Raw genomic sequence first — 26,018 nt, forward strand, 5'->3', positions numbered from 1 at the left:
AAGGAAAACAGCACCGGGACTGCCAGTGGTGTCCGGCGTGCCGACAGGACTTGGAGTGTCTGCGGGACCGTGATCATGAACGGTGCCGCTCTGCTGTGCTGACAGGGGACAGTCCCCTGAAGAGACTGTATTACCCGTACCGGCGGCGCCCGGGACAGGCAGCACTGACTCTGTCATGGCACTGAGAGCCCTCGCCGTTGGTAACATCTCCGGCGTGAAGGGAACAGCAGGCTCAACCACAGTGCGTACTGGGGAGCTGTCAGGCACCGGATTCGACGGCCCTCGTGGGACCGGGATCCACGGTACCGAGGTCATCAGAGCTTCGGTAGGTGTCAGTGCCGGGCGAACCGAGTTAGATAAGCTGTCTGGCTGCGGTGCCGTCAGCACTGAAGCAGCGGGAGTAATACGCTCAACCACGGCGCGTGCCGGGGAGCCGTCGGGCACCGGATTCGATAGCCCTTGTGGGACTGGAATCGACGGTGCCGATGTTGTCGGTGCCTCAGAGGCGTCGGTGCCGGGCAATCCGACTTAGACTAGCCCTCTGGCTGCGGTGCCGTTGGCATGGAAGCAGCCGGAGCAGGAGCTCAACCACGGCGCGTGCCGGGGAGCCGTCAGGCACCGGATTCTATGGCCCTTGCGGGACCGGGATCGACGGTGCCGACGTCATCGGTGCCGCAGCAGGTGTCGGTGCCGGGCGATCCGACTTAGACTAGCCCTCTGGCTGCGGTGCCGTTGGCACGGAAGCAGCCGGAGCATTAGCTCGACCACGGCGCGTGCCGGGGAGCCGTCAGGCACCGGATTCTACGGCCCTTGCGGGACCGGGGATCGACAGTGCCGACGTCATCGGTGCCGCAGCAGGTGTCGGTGCCGGGCGATCCGACGTAGACGAGCTCTCTGGCTGCGGTGCCGTTGGCACGGAAGCAGCAGGAGCAGTAGCTCAACCACGGCGCGTGCCGGGGAGCCGTCAGGCACCGGATTCTACGGCCCTTGTGGGACCGGGATCGACGGTGCCGACGTCATCGGTGCCGCAGCAGGTGCCGGTGCCGGTGCCGGGCGATCCGACTTAGACGAGCCCTCTGGCTGCGGTGCCGCTGGCACGGAAGCAGCAGGAGCAATACGCTCAACCACAGCGCGTGCCGGGGAGCCGTCAGGCACCGGATTCTACGGCCCTCGTGGGACCGGGATCGACGGTGCCGACGTCGTCGGTGCCGGGCGAGCCATCTTAGACGAGCTCTCTAGCTGTGGTGCAGTTGGCACAGAAGCAGCAGGAGCAGTAAGCTCTACCACGGCGCGAGCCGGGGAGCTGCCAGGCACCGGATTCCGTGGTCCTGGGGGACTGGAATCGACGGAGCCGAAGTCATCGGTGCCTCTGCAGGTGTCGGTGCCGGGGTAACGCAACTTAGGCGAGCTCTCTGGCTGCGATGCAGGTGGCACGGAAGCAGCGGGAGCAGGGGGCTCAACCACGGCGCGTGCCGGGGAGCCTCCAGGCACCAGCAGGAATCGTAGGCTCTCTCGACCTCGGAAGAAGGGAGCGGTGCCAAGTCGACATCGGTGCCGGCGACGGTCGGTGCCGAAAGGCCTTGGTAGTAACGGCGGGGTCCGGTGCCGAGGAGGCGCTTCTGCCCGCCGCTTGAACATCGCTCGGCGCCCAAGGTGGAGGGGTAAGTGAAAGTCCCGCGCCTTTTTGTTCTCGGCTTAAAAGCCTTGCAAATGGGGCACTTATCTGTCAAGTGTGCTTCCCTGAGGCACTTCAAACAGGAGTCATGTAGATCTCTCTTCGGCCGCGGCTTCTGGCAGGCCGGGCCCCTTTTAAAACCCGGTGAGCCATGCATGGCTCCGGCACTGGGCTCATGGAAGGGGCTACTTCCTGAACCCCGCTAACTAAACTAACCATGTTAGCAAAGAAAACACGTATAACCATACAAATATATATATAAAAGGGTTATAACTGCATAATTATATACGAGAAATGAGTAGCTAGGGAAGTGGAGGTCAGCTAAGCCGCGCTCCACTGTTCCAACGACCGACACGGGCGGTAAGAAGGAACTGAGGAGCGGGTGGGCCGGCAGGAGTATATATGGAGCGCCATGGTGGCGCCACTCTAGGGGGCGACCTGCCGGCCCACTGAGTTGCTAGGGTAAAAGTTTTCCGACGAATGTGCACGCGCGGCGCGTACACCTAACTGGAATGGATATGAGCAATCACTCGAAGAAGAACTTTGGTTCCCAGGCACTACTACACTACAATTAATAAATACCATTATTGCCTTCTTGCAGGTGGAGAAATTGGAGCACAAAGTCTTTAAGCAACATGTCCTTGTTCAGGCAGTAAGCCAATGAGAAAGTCAAGACTAGAACTCCTTCCTTTATTATTATTATTTTTATTATTATTATTATTATGTATCAAGTGCTCATCACATGTTCAAAACTCACCAAACATGGAAGAAGACAGTCTGTGTCCCAATGAACTTCCAATCTTAAATGGACACTGATAGTATTATTCAAATACATTCACAAACAACAAGGTGACATGAGGTTGTAGGTGAGAGTCAATGAAGGGATTCAAAGAGAAGAGCAATTTGGTCGGAAAGGTGGAAAAGAAAGATGATTTCAGCAGCAGTATTTTGTACAGACTGGGATAAGGCATCCACATGAAATATGGGAGTCAAGAGAAGAGTTTATTACAGTCAAGATGAGAGATGTGGAAAGGAGTTAAGGATGAAGAAGTCAGGACAGATTTAAGAAAACATTATAGAAGGAGCAACAGTGGGTGGACAAAGGTTTGAATAAGTGAGTGAACTCATGAGGGCAAAGGGAAAACGTGGGATGAAATCATCAGAGGATAAAGAACTGAACTAAATCCCACTCTGCAAGAATTAAATCAAGTCCAGTTCTCAAACCATTAGACCACAATCGCAGTTAGTCTCTAATTGGTCATCTATGAAACAAAACTTAATGTTACAAAAGCAAAAGCACAAAAAAAAGTTATCAAAAGCACTTTGCTAGTCCAGCTCTTCCTATAATAATGAATAACATCATAGGCAATGACTCTACTAAAATAATGATTCCTGCACACACATGTGGTTAGGCTTACTCCCAGAGGAGCCAGTCAATACTCATAAAGGATAGAAAATACAAACAAAAGAAGGAGATAGAAATGAAAAAAAAGAATCCTCATGAACAAAGGGGCCAACTCCTGGAGAGAAGATACATTGTAAATCTCAAGTCTTGCCATACATGGCTGCCTATGCTCCTGCTCCTAGAGGGGAACATGCAAAAGAAATCTTGCTGAGCACAGGGAGCTGGGAGTCAAGATTACTGAGTTCTGTTCCTAGCTCTGCCACCAATTCACCGCTGTGTCACTATCTAGGGTACACAGCAAACTCTGAAATGGGGACAGAAACCTGCGTAACATCATTGCTTAGTGACAGAGTGTTAATCCTCTATCAGCCAGCTAATATGCTGGGGGCTGTACATCTAATCACACCACATTCTCACATAGAGGCTGCAATGAAAAGGTTAAAGGGCAACAACTCTAGTTTTCATTTTTCCCCGGATCCAGTTGGGTCAATCACCTCTTTCTCCCATAGAAGAAACGAGGGCACAGATTTTGGCAACTGGATTCTCCACAATCTCCAAATGGCTCCATGAATATATTTCCCATCATCAGAATGCTATCATTGGACACAGTAAAGGAACGATGTAAAGGAATCTAATTTTCCAAACCTACCACATCTTGAATCTATTTTGTCCACATAACTGATGGCATTGGATGAGCAAACGTCTCGAAGTTGTTCCAGCTCTTGTGGTGTGTATGCATTGATTTGACCTTAGACATCTGGTGAGGGAGCCTTAACATGAGAAAATGTCCTGCCATTTTGACATGGTTCTGGCTTCAGTCACTATAAAATGACCTCTAGATATCTCTGGATTCTGCAAACCCAGCTTCACTGGAAAGAAACCAGCAAAAGCTCAAATGAATAACAAACATGCTGTGATAAATGGAGGGGGGGAATAGCTCCCTTTTATGGACACCCAGCCACCCTGTTAGCTATGGGATCCCTCTTAGTAGTTGTTCTTTACTAGCTTTACCTGGAAAGGGTAAAAAAGTAAAGTCAAAGGAAGGGAGTGGGCACCTGACCAAAAGAGCCAGTGGGAAGGCTAGAACTTTTAAAAATTGGGAAAAAATGTCCCCTTTGTCTGTCTGTGTTGTTCTTGGGGAGAGAGAGGGAACAGTTAGAACTATGCTGTAAAAGCTTGGGCCGAGTATGAAAAATCATCAGATCATATCTAGAAACTACTTATTTGAAACCCCAGATATGTAAGTAGATCAGGAAATGTCTAGGAAGATGTGATTAGGTTTATTTCTTTAGGGCTTGTGAATTTCTCTGAATTAACCCCAAATGCTTTTGTTTTGCTTGTAACCTTTAAGCTGGACCTCAAGAAAATTATTTTGATGCTTAATCCTTATAAGTGGGTTATTTTTAAAATTTAGCAATAGTCTAAGTTTTCAGATGTATTTTTTTTCTTTTCGTTTTAATAAAATTTAAGTTTTTTAATAACAGGATTGGATCTTTATGTCCTAAGAGGTTTATGAACATGTGATTTAATTAGCTGGTGGCAACAGCTGATTTCCTTTGTTTTTCTTTCTCAGCTCTTCCCCGGAGGAGGGTGTTTGTAAAAGGGCTTGAGAGTACCCCACAGGAAGAAATTCCTATCCAGAATCACAGACTAGGCTCAGATCTAGGGTTTCCATGGCTCTTTATAAAATAATGTGTGAGGAAGGCCATGCAACAATATCCACTTCTATGACTGGATAAACAACCCAATTCCCATTAAATTCCCCTTTCCATGGCCACTTCCTGTCTCTTTGCAACATCCTTTATCACCCTACTTCATAAATTGCATGTTGACCTTTTCCTGGCTTTCCAGTCAATGTAAAGAAGTCTCTAGAGGCCAAAAACCTCACAGAAAGACTTATTATGGCAACCCCTTATGCTGTAATATGTTTGAAGCTCCATAGCATCTGGTTAGCCTCTTACATGGAGGGGGAATTCAAGAGATAAAGTCGTTACAATTTACCAAGTGGGGAAGGACACTTAAGGAATTCAGCCTGCCCCAGGTCCCTGGTACCAAAGTGAAACAGGAATATGAAAAGGGACAATCTGCTCTGACTGGCAGGTCAGGAGTGTGTGTATATGGTGTGAGGCTCCTGGGAGTGTATGCCCCTACGTGGCTACATACTGTAGCTTGCACAGGCCTAAGGTCTCCACTAGCATGGAGAAAAGTGAAAATCACAGTTAATGTAGTTTTTCAGAGCCTTCATAAATATTTGGTTTGAGTTTGGGTCTAGAAACAAGAAAAGGGTTGTATGTTTACCAAAAACTGATCAATCCAGCTTATGTTCTGACTTCACAAACACTACCTTATCACAATGAACTTGTGCACTGAATAAGGCAGTACTACTGTGGAAATATCACTGAAACTGTGTAATTAATGACTGTCTCGTAACAAGCACATAAACACATACATTTTATATATGGGCATAGGTATGCATCAGTAGGTAAAGTTAACATGCACCGCTGCTGCGTCTGGGCTTCTTTCTTTCCTCATGTTACTGAACCTCATTAATGAGTCCTTTTGTAACATATCTCCCATGCTGTTTCTACTGGAAGAAAATGTTTAGATAGATAGATAGAGCCAATGCAATCTCTGATTCCTTGATTTTTAATCCTTCACAAATCTTCATTCAGCCAACACATTGCCCTTTCTCGCATATTGTTAGCATTTTGCTTTCTTTTGGCATACAAGTGACTCTCTCTCTCTCTCCCCCTCACACACACTCATGATCTCTAGACACTACTAAAAACAACAATGTCCCTCATGGTTTCTTGATATGAAGCCACAAACTAAAGTTCCCAGACACTGGCCAGGAAGAAATGGGATTCAACCAAACCCTAGACCACAACATAAATATTTTCACCCACAGCATTGGCTGCAAAAAGCTTTAAGCATGAAACAAAAACTGTTTTCCAACTGTTTTTGAGCTTGTGCCATTCTTTTCCTAAAAGTAAAGTTCTTGGAGAAGATCTAACAATAACATTTTCGAACTCACATTAGGAATGAGACAGTAATTTTAGGCTTCAGCAAAATATACTTCAGGTCCCACTGGACATTGCATAATGAGGACATGAATAAAACAGATAATAGATGTTGGATTTGTGGGTCTGATAAAAGCAAATGTAATACACACACTTTGGAAGTACCCTCATTCTGGGAAAAGGTGATTGGCAGTCTTTAATTTAATATTAAATGTAAATCTTTTTATGGTACCCAGCTTTTCTGTCGTGATGTTACCAAGGCAGAAGAAAATATTGTGTTAAGGGCAAGTTTAGTGGCCTTACAAAAATGGAAAACATCTGTATTGCTGAACGTTCTACACTGGTTGAATAACATTGGCAAACCATTTCTTTAATAAACAAGAAGAGCTCAGGGAGAGTTGGTCTAAATTTTGGAGGCTTCTGATGAATACATTTTTGTTGAATTACTTTATAATTTTGTTATTTGAGATAAAGGAAAACATGTTTTGTTTCAGTATAATTATTTTATGCATGATACAGACAGTTACATAGTCTTGTAGGACAAGAAGCAGCACTTTAAATTCATTGTGTCTGGAATGTTTTGATGACAAATGTGCGCCGGAGGACATTCATCAAAAATGAACCCTCTCTTGTCACTGGGTAAATCAAGGGAGAGGTGAAGCATTTGGATCCTTCCTGTCACAGAATTATTGGGAGTTGTATTTATGTCTACAATGCCCAGATACTGTACTATGGTGACTGTGCTTTAGAAATTCAGATAGGTATATCAGATATATTAGATATCCTGTATATTTTAAAAATTTTAACTGGTTATGCTCAGAGGAAAAAAATACTGCCATGCCAAAAAGCCCCCCAAAGCTATGCAACCTGGCGAACGGGAAACAATCAGTGAAAAATTCTCTTCTAACCTTCCCTCTCCCACTCTGTACCCAAAAGGCAGATAGTTAGTTCCAACACAAAATATTTATGTTTTAAGTTCCATATAGCTATCAAATGCTTGCAATTGAACTTGAATTGGAAGCCCATCCTATCTATTCACTTCTCTTCATAAAATACTTCCTTACATTTTAATTCCCTCTTAATTTTTACCTCTGTCTCCTAGTTTTAGTCTTTCAGTGACTTCAAATAGATCTAAACAAGGTTTAGATAACCACTGTCTCAGTGCAATGTAAGAATAATATAAGGAAAAATGAGCACAATCCAGCATCCATTGACTTTTAATGGGAGTTGGATCACATCTAATATGAGAAATGAATGGCAGCTGAAAGGGAATTTAGCTAATTTTCTAAGTCCACCCGAAGTTTTGTCTCACTCTGGACTGAGTTAAATACAGATCAAGCTGCATCAAGTCCAATGGCAGCCAGTCCTTGGACACTGAATAGGATGTTTCTCCTGAGGACATACTGGAGAAGAATCTGGTTAGTAGTCATCATCATAATATGCCAAAATACAAAGAAAGCCACATTTTCCCCTCCTTTCTCCCACCACCTAAACAAGGAGAGGCTGAATGGCTGCAGTAATCCAGTGTGTTACATCAAAAGCATATCTATCTGAAAATAATGAAGTCCACCTTGACTGAAGCATAGGATATTCTGATTATGTATGCAGGAGCCAAATCTAGTGGAGGCAGAAATAACATGGATGCAAGCTGGTGGACTGGAAGGCTCAGATGACTGATTATAGGACAGAGCCTTTTAAATTTAGGTCAAGTAATCTCAAATATTTTGACAGTGTGGACCACATCTTGACAGACAGACTGTCTCATGGACCTCCCGGGATTTCCCTCCTGTTCATGAGTGCGCAGGCAATTGTCTTCCCATTTACAATCACATAATACCTGAACGACAACTACAGCAATTAGTACATGGAAACGTAATCCCAGGAAAATAATATATTTTTAGGTTTTGGGTTTTTTTTATGCAGTGTAGTTGGTGAAAATTATGACGACGACCCAGCTCATATAACCAACCAAACGCTCCACAGGCCACCAGCAAGAGCCTGTAGACCAGTGTTTCTCAACAAGTGGTAGGGGGGCCTTTGGGGAACCCTGAACAGATTTCAAGGGTCTGCCAAAATAAACCAGAGAGCTGGGCCAGCGTTAGACTTATTGGGGCACAGGGCAGAAAGCTGAAGCCTGAGCCCTGCTTCCCAGGGCTGAAATCCAAGTCCAAGTCCAAGTCCAAGCCCAAGCCCTGCTGCCCAGGGCTCAAACTGAAGCCTTGGGCAATTTAGCTTCACAGGGCTGCCTGTTGTGTTGGGTCTCAGGCCATTCCCCTGCTTGCTACCCCCTAATGCTGGCCCTGGCTTTTAATCTACTGGATATGCAGAAAAACAGCTGTGGCACAAGTGGGCCATGGAATTTTTATGGAATGTTGAGGGGGCCTCAGAAAGAAAAAGGCTGAGAACCCCTGCTGCAGACTACAGTTTGGAAAGCACTGCTCCAGGTCACTGTTTTAAGTCCAACTCAGGCCTGTGGTGATTAGAGTTGCCAACTTCGTAATATTTAAAATCCGGACACTCCAGCAGGAGTGCCAGAACCTTCCCCACCCCGCCTCTCACCCCCTCCAAGTTCCCACCTCTGTCCCACCTCTTCCTTCCCCAAGGCCCAGCCTTGTCAAGTATAATTCCCAAATCTGGACCTTAGCGTCCAAAATATGGGTACTAGCATGAATTCCCCTAAGCTTAATTACCAGCTTAGATCTGATAGCGCTGCCACCAATCAGGAATTTTAGGGCCTGATACCTCTGGTCCCCCCAAACCTTCCCAGGGGACCCCAAGACCCAGATTCCTTGAGTCTCACCACAAAGGGAAATAACCCACTTCCCTTCTCCCTCTTCCCCTCCAGATGTTCCCTCCCTGGGTTCCTGGAGAGATATACAGATTCAAGCTCCGTGAATCTAAACAAAGGGATTCCACCCTCCCTGCTTCAAGTCCTTGAAATACAAGTACCGAGAGATCTAACCTCTCTCCCTCCTCACCCAGAGGGTATGCAAAGTCAAGCTTAGTAAATCTAACACAAAGAGATTTTCCCCCTCCCTTCGTTTCTTAGCCTTAACCAGTGAAAAAACACTCAAACAGGTCTTAAAAAGAAAGCTTTATATAAAAAGAAAGAAAAAGGACATAAAATGGTCTCTGTATTAAGGTGACAATATACAGGGTCAATTGCTTAAAGGAAAAAAATGAATAAACAGCCTTATCCAAAAAGAATACAATTTAACACATTCCAGCAACTACACACATGCAAATACAAAAAAAAAAACCAATATAAACCTATTGTCTTACTATCCTTGTACTTAACAACTTGGAAACAGAAGATTAGAAAGCCTGGAGATAGAAAAATCACTCTCAGAGCCGAGAGGGTCACCGAACCAAGACAAAGAACTCACCCCCAAAACTTCCCTCACCCAAATTTGAAAAAGTCTTGTTTCCTGATTGGTCCTCTGGTCAGGTGTTTGGTTCCCTGTGTTAACCCTTTACAGGTAAAAGAACATTAACCCTTAGCTATCTGTTTATGACACGCCTCCCATTCACTCCTCTTCCCCCTTTTCCCCCATAGCTTACTGCTTTTCCTCTCTCGCTTCCCCCTCACCCCTGGGTCGGGAAGGACTGGATATCAAAGGCTGTTACTATCATATAAGACTGTTTAGTGGCCTTGTAAGAGGGAGCCATCTCAGTGAGCCTCTATGTGGCATGACATAGCCCTGCTGGTTCGTTACCCTTAGCTCCCTCTTGGCTCTTGTAAGAACTTACCTCCCAGGCAAGAATACTTAAAATAATATCTCCCCTTTGTGGAGTCTCATTTATTAAATCTCCTACAGCAGGAGTGCCCAATCTACAGCCCACAGGCCATAGGAAATGCTCTGGTGGGCTGTGTAAGGCCTGCGGCCTGCTTCAACACAATATATTAGTGGCCAATTCATTAGCATTTTATCATCACGTTTATATCATTTTAGTTTACACAAGAGGGTACATAGACAGTACTGTACATAGAAAAAACCTATCTAAAGACTTATGAAACAAGCTGGACTTAAAATATAAATCAATACAGATGACTTTAAATCTTATTAAAATATGTAGAATCTCTTTGGCCCACAGAAGGTTGTACGTAGGCCCTCCTGTGCATTAAGGTTGGGCATCACTGTCCTACAGAATATCAACCTATTTCTTTGCTCAAGTCCAACCCTTGTTCCTAGGACCCCACAGCCCTCCTCCTGGGCCAGTTCGGAGAACTCAGGTAGGTTGCCGCCCTAGGCTTGGGTGGGGGGAGGGGCAGGTGGGCAGGCCAGCCTCCTTCTCTCTTTTCTTTACCACTCTGGAGGCTTCTTTTTTATCTGCAAGCCTGGACTGATTTAATCACATGACCTACCTGTCACGTAGCTATGATAATTGCCCCCACTTTGGGAGGACACCTGAGTCAGTCAGGTGAGGCTGGACCCATTATCCCTTATAGGGTCAGTCACCCTGTGACAGGTCTGTGTGAAATGAGCTAGTGGTCTCAATTCAGTTTCAAGGAAATACATTTTTTTAAAATCACCACTGAAGGCACAAACTGACATCACTGATGGGAATTCTAAATAGACACCAAGGATGGAACAGGATACAAAGAACGAACACCTCGCACCACAAGAAATGGCCCCATGAGGTCAAGGGTTGGGTATAGTGGTAGGGTTCTTAAGAAGAGAACTTGGTACTGCCTGTTCTGTACCCATTTTAAGAACACACACTGGCCCTCAGTCATGAGGGCTGTCAATGAAGCATCTTTCACTCATATTAGTGTCACTTTAAAAAACATTAATTCAAGTGAAATCTCTAGATGACTGAGTGCATTAGAAGATGTGCTCCTGATGTGCTCAGAGCATGGTGAAAGTTTGCGTTGCCTGAATCTGGCATGCCTGACTCCAGCCCTTTTTATGGAAGGTACAATATATTTTGTCCACTGAAGACAGTATTTCAAAACTTGTCTGGTGTTAAAATGTTCTCTTAGCTTTGACACATCTGAAAGGTTTTCGCAAATATCACAGGACGTAGATAGTGCCAACTGAGCTCCTTTTCTCAAAAACGATTAGGAAAATGCTGCATGAGATGTTTGCTTTTGGGGGTAGCTGGATTAACCATGTGACAATGGGAAGGCCATGTTCACACTATCACTTTTGTCGGTATAACTTATGTCTCTCAGGCGTGTGAATAAAATACCCCCTCTCTCTCCGCAACACCAAGTTATACCAACAGAAGCACCAGTACGGACAACGCTATGTTGGTAGGAGATGCTCTCCTGCCAACATAGCTATCACTGTTCGTGGGGTGGTTTTATTATGTTGACGGGAGAGCTCTTCCGTCAGCATAGAGTGGCTACATGAGTGATCTTACAGCTGCACAGCTACATTAGTACAACTGTGCTGCTGTAAGCTCACTAATATAGACATTGTCTCAGATCTTCTTGATATCAAACATGTTTGTGGTAAGAGCTGGGGAAGAAACTAGACCCTAGGTGCCAGTGCAGTTAATATAGAAGGCTTGACAGCAAGGCTGGCTCTATAGTTTTCGCCACCCCAAGCAGCGCGCCGAATTGCCACTGCAGGCAGCGGGGGCAGTCCGTGTGCCCTTAGGGTAGCAGGCGCGTTTCCATGGTGGCGGCAATTCGGCGACAGCTTCTATGTTTAGCTGAAGCCGCCCCGGACAGCTAAACGTAGAAGCTGCTGCCGAATTGCCTTCACCACAGAATCGTGCCTGCCGCCCTAAGGGTACACGGACTACCCCCGTCACCCGCAGTGGCAATTCGGCACGCTGCTTGGGGGCAAAACAACAGGAACTTCTGCCCTTTGCAGAATGCTGCCCCAAGCACCAGCTTGGAATACTGGTGCCTTGAGCCGGCCCTGCTTGACAGAGGTCAAGGGATCTGCATAAAGTCCGAGCACTTACTGTAATGTAGCTGAGGTAGCACAACCAATAACCTTACAATTCACCTCTAGAATCCATCACATGTTCTCGGGCTCCTTACAGAGCAGGAGACTGTCAGCAGGAACCAGCACAGATAGTAACCTCTCAAAAGATCAAAAGGGCTAGTGTCAGTACAAGAACACTAATATTCTCTTTTCTGTACCCAAACGAACTGATGCCAGGATGATAGCATATGTGTGTGTGTGCATGCACCTACACAGGGAGTCTACAGGTTATTACTTTTGAACTCCCTGCTGAACTTAGCTACTTTCATTTCCCATAAGTACTTTTACCTATTTCATATTTCAGATCCTTGCCAAAGGCCAGGTCTGCCCCAGAAACTTTTGCTGGTACAGTAATTTTAGTTAGGGAGTATGATTTTTTTTACAACTTTTCTGTACTGGCAAAGCCCTAATGTATGAGAGTTATATCAGCATAAAGCACATTTGGCAGCACAGCTTATTTTGCTTGGTGAATCAGTATAAGCTATACCGGCAAAAGGACTCTATATAGATACAACAAAATGGCAAACATTTTCTAACATAGACCTGGCCTAAGAAGAAATATCAAATAATCTAGTGATCAAGCAGAAAATCCACACAGTTAAGTTTTTAGACCTGGGTTGAGTCTGCAGTTAGAAAAACTTGTCTTCTGGCTTATAAACTAAGCACATGTGAAGAGTAAGAATAGATGTGAAGTCCCATCATGTTATTTACACAGAATCACTTTTTTTTTTTTTACTTTATCTGTACTTCAGCATCAGCCTATGTCAGAGAACAGATTGATTTCACAGAACTTTTAAAAAATAATTCACTCTTATTCAGGTTCAGTTTTTTTTAATCAAGTGAGAGGTAGAAAGGTTTTGGTAAGGGACAGGAGGCAGTGAAATCTGTCAAGGTATTCCAAGGGTAAACAATTCTTCATATTATACTTCTGGTGTCAGGCACGATGGTGTTCCAGTTATCAATGGGAAATTTTTCCCTAGACTAATTCCAGTCTGTTTTCATGGGGAGCATGACACTGAAGTACAAGTCAGAAAAGTGCTTCTCTAGAAAAACATGACAGTGCTCCATATTTATTCTCTCTCAGTGCAAACAAGCTCAGCGTACAAGCCAAGAAATGATTTCTCTAACTGAAAACTCAGTCCAATGTTTGAAAATCAAATTGGGTTCCCCTCTGCCTTTCCTCCTCTCCCCTCCTTTTCTGAAATGTTATTTTAATGAATTGTGAATTTAGTTTTTCTAAAAGGTGCTGGATTGACAGCCCTGGAGACTGAAGTCCTCTGTTTATCATCAGAATTGCTGTATTATAAGTAAACTTCCCCACCCTACCCTGGCCATGTGTTCCAATCCTGTTCAGCTGGGACCAAACACATGGTAGATGCCCCATGATACAGATCAGAAGACAGCCCCTGCTTCTAAGAGCTTACAAATTAATTTCATAGATCATGCAATGAAGGGGATAAGGTAACAAAACAGAAGAGAAGATTTGGGGGAGGAAGGGCAAGACAATAAGATTATGGTTACTTAGCAAAGGCTAGTTCACAGCATGGAAAAGTAAAGATTTTCTTTTTTGTTGATATAAAAAGGGATATTAGTGAGAAGACTGGGACCTTACAGATCATATTTAAAAAAGGATTCCATATATAAAGGGACAGCATGGAAAAAAGCCTGGAGCCGGACAATGAGGATTGAAGAGAGTATCACTGCCCTCTACCCCCTCCATTCTAAGAGTGTGATAAGAAATATGGTTGGATAAGAATGGAGGGGCAGACTTGTGCAGAACCTTGGAAAGATAAGACAAGAAGCTAAAATTTCAAGTAATGAAGTAGAGGAAAGCTGTGAAGAAATTTAAAGAGAGGGGTTAGAAAATGGTTCTAGCAGTTGTGTTTCAGTTCTCTGTGACCCAGTTTCCTGGGAATAATATTGACCTGTGTCGCAGGGGTGTTGTGGGGATTAAGTATTCATGATTGTACAGTCATTTTAAAATGTGATGCCCTGTATAAGTACTAGTATGATTATTATGTCACTAGTTCACATCCAGCCAAGTTGACAGTGACCAAAGGGAATTACCAACTGAAAGCTGCCTGATTGGTCTGTGAAAAATAACTTGGATGTTGCAGTTCAGTTACTAGTAGACAAGTGTCCAAAACACAGCTGCCCCCTTTTGTTGGCATGTTTCAGCAGAAAGGCTCAGGACTGAATTTGCCTCACATCCCTAGAGCTGTTCCCACCCCTTGTCTGGAACGCCCCACATCAGTAGAAGTGGGAGTTGAGAAGTTTGCACAGCTGCTGCTTATGCTTTACCTCTTCTGGGAATAAACAGTTTCCAGGGCTCTCAATCTGGCACCCTTCACCAGCATAAAAATCACTTCACATTTTAAAAAAGCTGATTAAATGAAAGATTGAGTGAAACATATGATTCCATTCTGTTCTACTCCATTCTATTAAGGGTCCTTTCCTTGCTCTTTAGGTTCTTATACAGTACCCATCAATGCAGTCTCTGAGCCCCTGATTAAATGGTCCATGGTTAAGACTGATATAATGTAAACATTTTTCCTCGATAATGGGAGTGGTCCATAAATTCAGCCCCATTTAGAGTAGACAGTACTCAGGCAGTGTTTATGTTGTGCATACATCCCACACAAGTCCATTAGCAGGGATAGCTCACTGCGAACAGCAGAAGCATGAACAAACACATAAGTCAGCAAAGTGGCCTGATGATGTGTCATCTCTAGAAGCTTGTTACTATGCCTTTCCCTCTACTTCACTGCATCATTTGCATTTAGAGTATTAGCCAGTTTAACACTGCACCAGATTGTTATATTAACCATATTTATATAATCGTTACCCAGTATGTTAAGATGTGCAGCCTCACCTTGCTCTCATACAGCTCACTAAGCTTGCACTGCCATTGCCTGTATCTGCCCCATGGGTAAATGGAAGACTTCAGTCTACAGGGCTATCAGTTGAGAACCTTTCACCCATGCTCATCTGACCTTTTTTCTTTTTTTTTTTTAATAGACCTACTAATTGTTTAAAATGCACTAAAATTTTAACTTGTCACATACTGTGCAATTTTATTACAAAACTTTATCATTAGGCCTTGAGCCTAAGTAAAAAAGTCAAGGGGAGTAAGAACCCAGCAGTAGCCCAGCTATCCTAGAGAAAGGATCCACAAAAGACAGAAGGTAGTAGGGTTCATAGAATTCTGATCAAAGCTCCCTCAATGTCTCTACACTTGCCCTTCTTTCAAACTCCAAGACCAACAGAAGGATCTTGCCACACAAAAAGCAAAATGAGAAAAATAAAACAGCCAGTTGGAGACATGAGATAAAGACAAGGTAGGTGAGGTGATATCTTTTATTGGATCAACTTCTGCTGGTGACAGAGACACGTTTTCGAGCTTAAACAGAGCTCTTCTTCAGGGCCATTAGAAGTCACTTCACTGTTCTTTTTCTCCCTGGGAGCACTGATTTTGATGAGTATCTGAGAAAAAGGAAACCTAGGATAAATTAAAAGAGAGCAAACAAATCTAATGAGTAATGAGAGACAGGATACCACTAACCTGCAAGAGACATTGTGTGAAGTGCCCACACCTGCACTTCACACCACAAATACAGTTCCTAGAAAGATACTGTTGATGATGCTGGTGCAGAAAGACATTACACACCAGGAAAGTGCATTTGAGAATAAAGAGTGAAGTAAGGTTAAATAGAATCAGTCACGCTACAATTTTAACTCCATTGGAAACACAAGGAAAATGAAGACAGCAAGGGAAATAGCATGATTCTCAAATAGATATAGACTAAAAGTGATGAGAAAAAATATTTCCAGCCTTTTATGAGGGTTTGGCAAACAAGAATGATTTATCTTGCTTTGCTGTATTAAGGAGATTTCTTTTCAAGTTATGTAATTGTGAAAATTCTACAAGCTTGGGTAAAATAATCTTCTCGGAGAACCCCTCCGCCCATAAACTGTATGATATAGAGTCTGGGTTAATGAGATTGTAAATCTGGTTACCTAAACCTGCATTGTGGTCTGGGAACAAGCCTGTGTTAAAGTGCACTGACGTACTTTGAAACTGTGTTCTTCATAACACTGAACCATTAAAGTATAATCCCCACCTGGAAAATGTACTCTCTGGCAATACATTCATCCCTTCAAGTGACTCATTCAAACAGTCATTTCTCTTTGTCTTGGCAGGAAATTTATTTTTTACCTGACATTATCTTCAGAAGGCTCATTTTCTATATTGTCGGTATGGTATATAGTTGCATGGCACAATATAGATGAATGTCTATAACAGGCAACTTTCTAAGTGAATTAGACTTCTACTTCAACATCCAGCCCTCTGCCCTAGAGAGGTATTATTTACCATTCAATTATCTGGAATAGTAATATCCTTTTTTGCCACTACTTTGCATTGAGTTAACAGTCAATACATTATTCAATATCACCTTCCAATTTTTTTCCTGCATTACTGCCCAAAAAGCAGCACTGTACTGGGCCATATGCTGCTGTCCTTGATCAACATATGGTACTCAGGCGGATGTCTGCTGGGGTTTCCCACACAGATCAAGGCCCCTAGGAGACACTTTGTCTGTACATGTACACTTGGGCATGTCATTGCTTTGAATTACACTTCTGCTGCAATCTTCATCCTGGGCTTCATCTATTCTTGCCCTGACTATTGAAATTTCCTTCTTTGTGGCTTCCCCAAATCCCAGCTCACCAAACTGCAGCACGAGCAGAATGATACTTCCTGCCTCACACATGAAAAGAGACACAATCATGTCCCCCATGTACTCCAATACCTTCGTTGGCTCAAGATCCAGTCCAGAATCCAGTTCAAATCTGCTGCTGTGTTTGAAATTCTCCAAGGCTTGCCCATGCCCACCTCAGAGATCTTGGCTCTCTCTCTACTCCTCTCACTCAAACACAACTGGCTTCTTCTCTGCCTTACCACTGCAGATCCTGCCATCAAGAGTAGCTTTATGTGTTTCTGCTTTGTCCTAAAGGTATGTCTACACAGCAAAGAAAAACCCGCCTAGGTCAGCTGACTTGGGCTCCCAGGGCTCAGGTTGCGTGAGGCTGTTTCACTGCTGCGCAGACTTCTGCGCTTGTGCTGGAGCCTGAGCTCTAGGACCTTCCCACCCCACAGGATCCTACAGCCCGAATTCCAGCCCAACCCTAGAAGTCTACACAGCAACAAACCAGCCCCGCAGCCCGCGCCCTGTAAACCTGTAGCTGCTGGCATAGGCCAGCCATGGGTTCTTCTTTGCTGTATAGACATACCTACAACTAATTTCAAGACTCATCCATGAATATCTTTTCTCCCAGTCTATGTCTTCATTTGATTTTATCATTTAACTTTGTAACTGTTGGTTATAGCAACTCTGTAAAGCATTTGGGGATCCAGTTTATAGGGGAGCCACTAGAATACATAACCATGTTGTTTATACTGTATTTGTGCTGGTCATGATCCCCACCCACACCAAATTCAATATACCAAATTTCTTTAGATTAAATCTCAACACTCCATAACTTGCAATAAATATGTCCACCTCTCTAAAATATCCGGAATCCTCTGTAATTTAGGGCAACAATCCTCCAGTCTGTTTGCACACCTGCCTAAATTTGACACCATTTGAAAATATGATCATTATATTCATTATACTCCTGTTTACTAATGCAGATTTTTAAAAAGTATTAACCACACATTGCACCCATGTGATTAGTGCTTATTTCCTCTCCTCTGTGCAAATGCAATGTGGTTTATTTGTTTTCTCTCCTTCTTATTGAGAAAAAGCTAGCCTGACACTAACTTATCTCAATCCCCTCACTTGCTATCAGAACCATATCAGCAAATTCCTTAGAATTGGGTTAATTAACTTTTGCTCCAGTGGCTGTAGAATAACAATACTGTAAGTTCTGCAGCATGCTTAATGATCATTCCTTAGTTGTCAGTGGAATGACAAACACATAAAGAGACAAGGTGCGTGAGGTAATATCTGACCAGAAGTTGGTCCAATAAAAGATATTACCTCACCCACCTTGTGTCTCTAATATCCTGGGACTGAAATGGCAACAACCACACTGCATGTAGAAAAACATATATACAGTTTGGAAGACTCGCCCCCAAAACTTTTTGAAAGTCATTTTTTCATTATATATCTCCATCCCTCCACCAAAGATCATGGTTGTCTGATAGTCACAAGATTGGAATGCTATTCATACAGTACTAAGCAAACAGCACAAGAACAGCTGGTCTGTAACCAAGGACACCCTGAAAGTTATGTCTGGTATCAGTTTGACTAAGGGAAGTCTTGTGCTTGTTTTTATGAGTCACAGTGGATTTGTGGAATTGGAACACTTTACCTGAATCAGGAAAACTGCCATCTGTCACCTGGTCTGAGCTCTGAAAGTCCTAACCCCTATCTCAATCCAAAACTCAGCCTCTTTGCAAGGAGCACCACAGGAAAAGGTTTACTATCATCATAAAATAACACTTTGAACTTCTTTAAGCACCTTCCCTCTGAGGATCTCAAAGAGTTTTACGGCATTAATGAAATATGATGAGCCTCATAACCCTCTTGTGTGGTATAAAGTAACACAAGACCATAATAATTGCCACACAAATTAGACCACTGGATCATCTAGTCCAGGATCCTATTTAATAGCAATAAAATAGCATGTCAACCTTTTAAAACCATAGGTGTGCTAGCTCCTGAAGAGAGTCCAGTGGACTTGAGACCATAAGTCTCTGAGCCTATTGACTCAATGCAGGAAGTAAAGGCAATAAAAAAGCTAAGGGTGTCTGGGTAGTCCCAAGTGAATCTCCAGGGAGTCTGGGTAGTCCCCAAGTTTTTGGCCCAAACCCAATGGGTCCATATGATTCTGTGTAGACTTCAGGAGAATGAATAGTTTCACTGTTTGATGCCTACCCCAGTCCCAGGTCAATAACCTAATTTGACTGGTTAGAGAAGAACAAATAAATCGCTATTTTATACTTAGCAAAAGGATGTTGGCAAATTCCCCTCACAAAAGAGTCCAAAGAGAACTTCCTTTGCCACCCTCCTCAGAGCTCTTTCATTTCATCACCACACTTCACAGAAGCTTAGGGACCAAGTCCTCAATTAGTATTGACAGTACGTGGCTGTGTTCTTGGATGGCATGATTAATTTTGGTACAGACTGGAGATTCCACCTCAGGAAAATTGTTTCTGTCCTGAAGGAATCCGAATATGAAATTGCGGAACTACTACCTGTAGTATGTAACTTATAATTTAAATCAGCTTCTCTACCAGATGACTGAAGGATAGCTAATGTGATGCCAATTTTTAAAAAAAATCTCCAGAGGTGATCACAGCAATTACAGGCCAGTAAGCCTAACTTCAGTACTAGGCAAATTGGTTGAAACTATAGTAGAGGACAGAATTATCAGACACATAGATGAACACGATTTGTTGGGGAAATCATACCTCATCAATCTACTAGAATTCTTTGAAGGTCAACAAGCATGTGGACAAGGGTGATCCAGTGGATACAGTGTGCTTAGATTTTCAGAAAGCCTTTGACAAGGTCACTCACGAAAGGCTCTTAAGCAAAATAAGCTGTCAAACTACGAGAGAAGGCCCTCTCATGGATCAGTAACTGGTTATGATAGCAACCAAAGGGTAGGAATAAATGGTCAGTTTTCAGAACTGAGAGATGTAAATAGTGGTGTCACTCAAAGGTCTGTACTGGGGCCAGTACTATTGAACATATTCATAAATGATCTGGAAAAAGGGGTAAACAGTTGGGAGGCAAAATTTGCTGATGATACAAAACTACTCAAGATAGTTAAGTCCAAAGCAGACTGGAAAGAGTTACAAAGGGACCTCATAAAACTGGGTGACTGGGCAACAAAATAGCAGATGAAATTCAATATTGATAAATACATAGTAATGCACATTGGAAAACATAATCCCAACTATATATACAAAATGGTGGGATCTAAATTATTTGTTACCACTCAAGAAAGAGATCTTGGAGTTACTGTGGATAGTTCTCTGAAAGCATCCACTCAATGTGCAGCGGCAGTTAAAAAAGCTAACAATGTTGGGAATCATTAAGAAAGGCATAGATAATAATACAGAAATTATCATATTGCTGCTATATAAACCCATGGTACATCCACATCTTGAATACTGCATGCAGATGTGGTCACCCCATCTAAAAAATGACATATTGGAATTGGAAAGGGTACAGGAAAGGGCAACAAAAATGATCAGGGGTATGGAACAGCTTCCATATGAAGAGAGGTTAATAAGACTAGGACTTTTCAGCTTAGAAAAAAATGACTAAGGGGGGATAGAACAGAGGTCTATAAAATCATGACTGGTGTGGAGAAAGTAAATAAGGAAGTGTTATTTACTCCTTCTCATAACACAAGAACTAGGGGGCACCAAATGAAATTAATAGGCAGCAGGTTTAAAATAGACAAAAGGAAGTACCTCACACAACCCCAACTCCTCCTGGATAAATGAGGCACTAAAGAAAGCTGCTGTTCTCCACACAAAAAGCAAGCATGGTCCATTTCAAGACAGGCAAACTGTTACATGTGTTTCATTACTTTGTCACCCTCGCTTCTCTTTGAGTAGAACTCACCAGCCACAGGGGTCTCCAAACTGCCCAGTGAACCATGCAACACGACACTGTCTTTTCCACAATAAAAGAGCTCCTGTGCCAGAATTCTGTACTTCATTTCTCTGACTTCACTCAAATATTCATTCTCCAGTCGGATGCCTTGGAGTTACCTTGTCCCAGAACATTCAGGATTATGAATACCTACATAATATCTGAGTCTTCCCCAACTGAGAATGAGCATCTAGCAATTTGATACGCTGTGGTATCCCCTCACATATTATGCTTTAGGAAATCTCTTTGTCCGAGTTATGGATCCTCTCTCACTTATGCTAGCTTCATACTAGGAAGGACACCACTTCTTTCCTGAGTTGATAGAATCTGGCCATATAGTCCTCTGCCTTTCAGGTGCTGATTTTTCCCTTGCCTGAGTGAACTCAAGGGACTGATGCAGGACAGATGCCTCTAATTTTCAAAAAGCACTTATACAGAGGACAGTACTCTAGGAAGTTGGCTGCCAAAAGAAAATTACTTTTCACTTCTTGAGGCACGGCTATAACGGTATGCACTTTAGTTTGCTTACTTTGTATTGTAAACCTCTTGTTTTCAATAGGTAAACTGAGGATCTGAGCGCCTTTATGAAGACATTTTTACTCTGGGATGGTGCTCTAAAATAAAATAAAATAACCAGGCCTTTTCCCCAAAACAGGCTTTTTCTCCTATGCCAGAAAGGATCTCCTGTTGTTTGCAGAAGGGATTTTGAACTCGGTCCAGCCAGAGGTCATTGTGCCACTTTCCCAGGGTAGAGAACCCTCTATTTGATGCCCAGGTCTCACTTTGGCAACTCCATATGCCCTCCATCTTTTTAGGGACATTATGTGGTATGCCATGGTAATCTATCTGGAGGTCTGCCCAATGATGGGGCTGCTTTTTACTGGACTACAGCTTTCAGTATACACTAAGTGTATTTCACAAAACTTTGCATGGCGTCAAGTATCAGGGAGTAGCTGTGTTAGTCTGTATCCACAAAAACAACAAAAAAACAACAAAAACAAGGAGTGCCACCAGACTTCTTGTTGTTTTTTCACAAAACTTTCTAATTCCAAACTGCAAAAGAAAAAAGTGTGATACTTGTGATGAAGAGGATTAAACAGTTATTTCTTCAAACTAACCCTATCATATCCATTACTTTCAACCCTTTGCCATAACACTACTTACTTTCATGGTTAAAGCTCAGGTAAATTGATTTAACAGAACAGCAATGCTTGTCAATATCACTAACCGATGGCCTGTTTCAGCTACAGCAGCAGAAATCAGAGATTTAATCTGGAATTCTTGTAGGAATACTGTGGCCCCACATTTAGCATGAGATTTGTATGGTCCCAGGATGGTAGTGGAAACCAATACTTAAAGTGTGGTCCTAATCTGAAAAGCGTCTGTACAAATTGCATTTTTGTCTCACTAATATTGATAACAAATCTGTTCAGTTCACAAGAAACATGATTTTTCCTAACTGCATGTTCCACGTGGAATTAGAAAGTCAGGCCGTACTCTTTGGGTATGTCTACACTGCAAAAACACACCCACCGCCAGCCAGAATCAGCTGGGCCTGAGCCGTGGGGCTATAAAGTTGCAGTGTAGACATTTAGGCTTGGGTTGAAGCCTGGGCTCTGGGACCCTCTCCCTTCATGGACATTTTTTGTTTTTTTTACACATACATTCAGTCCTTGTCGGGGCTGGCTGGAGGAATAATAGAATATGACATCATAAGTACCAAGGAGGTGACACATAATTAACTGAGATGGGGAGTGATTATCCATGGGACTTATTGGCACGCTGATGATAATAATTATTAATAATTATAATTAACAATTCAAACTGGTTCAAATGTTTTGTTTTTGTTAAACATCTATTCAACTAAAGCATGCAGGAGAAAAGATCTTCATTAAAGATTCAATTAAGGACTAACTAAACACCTTCTACACATTTCCATGAGTCCTCCAGGAATGTCAGGGATGACCAGACTTGATATCCTGATTTTCTCTCAGATGAAAACAGCAGAATGTTTAGCCTGCTTTGTACATCATAAAGCAGAACTAAACCCAGTCCCCCTACCCCACCATCAAGTCACATTTAAAATGATCCAGGACACAATTGGCTTCTTTCTACCTTGTACAACTTGTCTAGAGGGACCAGAACTCCCTGTAGCACAGAATGTAAAGCAGAACTAGGAAGAACTTAAAGAGCAGCTGTATTCAGAAATGTGTTTCTGTACAAATGACATTGTGGGTTCCGTATTTACTTTTCAATGACTCCAAAGTAAACGTGCCCACTCTATGAGTCAAAAGAGTCTTTTTCTACCCATCTTTGATATAAATTCAACCTGGGATGTGAGACTGCAGTTGAACTTTCTGCCTCACACTGTACATCATCCCCAGTAATAAAGATGATGAAATGAGAACATCACTGATTATGTGCATGGTAGAATCACTCTTCTGTAGATGTATGGGCCCTGGGAAGCTAGCAGAAGGAATCACTGGTTTGTGGCAGTAAAATCAGAAGCTCTGACTGGCAGACACATAGGGAGCAAATATGAGAAATACGAAGGTGCAAGTTTTACATAGTCATTTTTCCGACAACACCCTGACTTTAAGGAACAGGAAATCGGTAACATTAGAAAGAGTGGCAGGATCTTTGGAAAGAGTTACAGTGGCGTAATAATGAAACATGCTAAACCAAGAAAGTCCAACCACATAGACGCCCCAAGGGAATAAATTACATCATGAGTTGTGCTGGCCTCTCAAAAAGCAAACATATTATGTCTTGAATCCAAATTTTTCACTGCAAGGAAAAAATTCTACCACACTTCACTGCACATCATATCATTTCTCAGCGAAAATGGTGAGTTCTCTTGCTATTGCTAAAATGCTCCTGGAAAATTTTCGCCATGTTTGCAGTTAAAAGATATTACTGCAGGTGGAGACAGAAAAATTTCACTTGAAAATGGTTGCAAAAACTGTAAGAGTTTCTATATGAATACTCACAACAGATATTTTGCTCAAGACTTGTAGAAAATCAGAGAGTATACAGAGTGCAGGGCACATGGAGGACTGCCTCAAAGATCACTGAGTGGGAAAGTTCTCAAAGGACAACCCTCCATCTCCAGAACATCAGAAAAGTCATCTCCAAGTCACTCAGAAAACACCACCACTGCTCCAGAACACAGGGTGTCAGAGCACTCAAGGAATGGCCCCCCATCCAAAAGAACAGGGTGCTAATGCATTCCATAAACCATAACCCCAAGCACAAGGGGCCAGCGTTCTCAGAGAGCGCTCTCTGAGCCAACGGGACCAGAACTCACAGTGAGCCCATCCCCTAAAGCACAGGTTATGAGGCTCTGGGCTCTCAATTTTTATTGTTTTTTCCTGATAAGTTCCTCACCTGTCTTGTCTGCAAGTCATGATACTGTAGTATGAGCCTGGTGTTGACGTTGTGACTCCATGTGTTCCCCAGTGCTGCTGTCACATAGCCAGGTTCCCTTTCCTTGCTCCCAGAGGCTCCTGAAACTAAAAACAATACAATTTCTGAGTCCAATGTGTCATGCCTGCACCAAGGATGTGTTTCACTGAGGAATCTTTGTCATACGTCTCAGCTCATTCCACAAAGTAAGCATTCATATGAATGTTTGGCTTAAATTTTCAATTGCATGAACTCTCCACTATTTCTTAAGAATTCCCTGCCTTGTAGGCATAGGTCTGGGGTAAGTCCTTCTCTCACAGAGTACTACCACGGTCTATCATTATATTTCAAAGCAGAGTCTAATTTCCAATGCCTATTACTCTGCTTTTCGAAGTACCTGGTCTTGCACCAGTCAGGAGAAGCACTGATAGACTTTCAGGTATTGAGAAAGATATTTGAGACCAATATCGAGACCCAACATTCTGTTTATTATGTGTCAAAACAGGACCATCTCATTCTCTTGGCATCCCCTCCACCCACTTTTCTCTTTAAGCCTATTGCTTCCATGCAGTCCCAACTTCTGCAGGTCTGGAGATAAGGGAGCGGGCCAGGAAAGAGATGTTATTAAAAGGAATCATGAAGGAGGAGCTTTACGGGGCATAACTGTGGAGCCAGGAAAGATAGCAGTCATGTCTCTGATCTCAAAATTAAACCCTACCCCACACTACTAGAAATCTCACACATTCTGTAAAACTTGAGTTAATGTCAGATGTCTCCAAAAACTGAGCCAACTCCTGCCTGAGATACCAGTAATACTAACGAAGTCAATGGAGTTACATCAGAGATGAAACTGCCCCCCTCTCCCTTACTGGAAGTTAGATTTTGGGGAATCTTCTCATTTGTGTGAACTCTGTACATGCCTTGGGGAAAATGCATTCAGCAAAATCTGTGCTGGTCAGCTATGATGACACAGGGGAAGGCATTTCTAATAATGCAGTGTGACCTGGTTTGCTAACCTACCATTTTACTTGATTTTTCTAATCATGAAATAGGAGACTGGTCCATCTATAATGCTGGCAGAAGCTGTCATAAACAGATAGCTAAGGGTTAATGTCTCTTTCACCTGAAGCACCTGACCAGAGGACCAATCAGGAAACCGAATTTTTTTCAACTCTGGGTGGAGGGAAGTTTGTGTCTGAGTCTTTGTTTTCTGTCTGCCTGCTTTCTCTGAGCTTTGGAGAAGTAGTTTCTGCTTTCTAATCTTCTGTTTCTAAGTGTAAGGACAAAGAGATCAGATAGTAAGTTATATGGTTTCTTTTCTTTGGTATTTGCATGAATATAAGTGCTGGAGTGCTTTGATTTGTATTCTTTTTGAATAAGGCTGTTTATTCAATATTCTTTTAAGCAATTGACCCTGTATTTTGTCACCTTAATACAGAGAGACCATTTGTATGTATTTTTTCTTTCTTTTTTATATAAAGCTTTCTTTTAAGACCTGTTGGAGTTTTCTTTTCTGGGAAATTTCAGGGAAATTGAGTCTGTACTCACCAGGGAATTGGTGGGAGGAAGAAATCAGGGGGAGATCTGTGTGTGTTGGATTTGCTAGCCTGATTTTGCATTCCCTCTGGGTGAAGAGGAAAGTGCTTTTGTTTCCAGGACTGGGAACGGAGAGGGGGAGTCACTCTGTTTGGATTCACAGAGCTTGTGTCTGTGTATCTCTCCAGGAGCACCTGGAGGGGGGAAGGGAAAAAGGATTATTTCCCTTTGGTGTGAGACTCAAGGGATTTGGGTCTTGGGGTCCCCAGGGAAGGTTTTTCAGGGGGACCAGAGTGCCCCAAAACACTCTAATTTTTTGGGTGGTGGCAGCAAGTACCAGATCCAAGCTGGTAACTAAGC

At 43.1% G+C, this 26,018-nt stretch overlaps 1 protein-coding gene across 19 annotated transcripts in view; it reads right to left on the reverse strand.

The window, feature by feature from the left end:
* The window catches only part of RAD51B (RAD51 paralog B), a 651,811-nt gene that overhangs the window by 208,357 nt on the left and 417,436 nt on the right, over nucleotides 1-26,018 (reverse strand). For all 19 annotated transcript variants that reach the window (XM_030559741.1, XM_030559742.1, XM_030559724.1 and 16 more), the window contains one exon: nucleotides 24,105-24,229. In XM_030559741.1, the coding sequence (XP_030415601.1) occupies nucleotides 24,105-24,229 (125 nt within the window). The remainder of the gene's footprint in view (nucleotides 1-24,104; nucleotides 24,230-26,018) is intronic.

Source organism: Gopherus evgoodei, chromosome 4 (genome assembly GCF_007399415.2).
Source record: "Gopherus evgoodei ecotype Sinaloan lineage chromosome 4, rGopEvg1_v1.p, whole genome shotgun sequence".
Lineage (NCBI taxonomy): Eukaryota > Metazoa > Chordata > Testudines > Testudinidae > Gopherus > Gopherus evgoodei.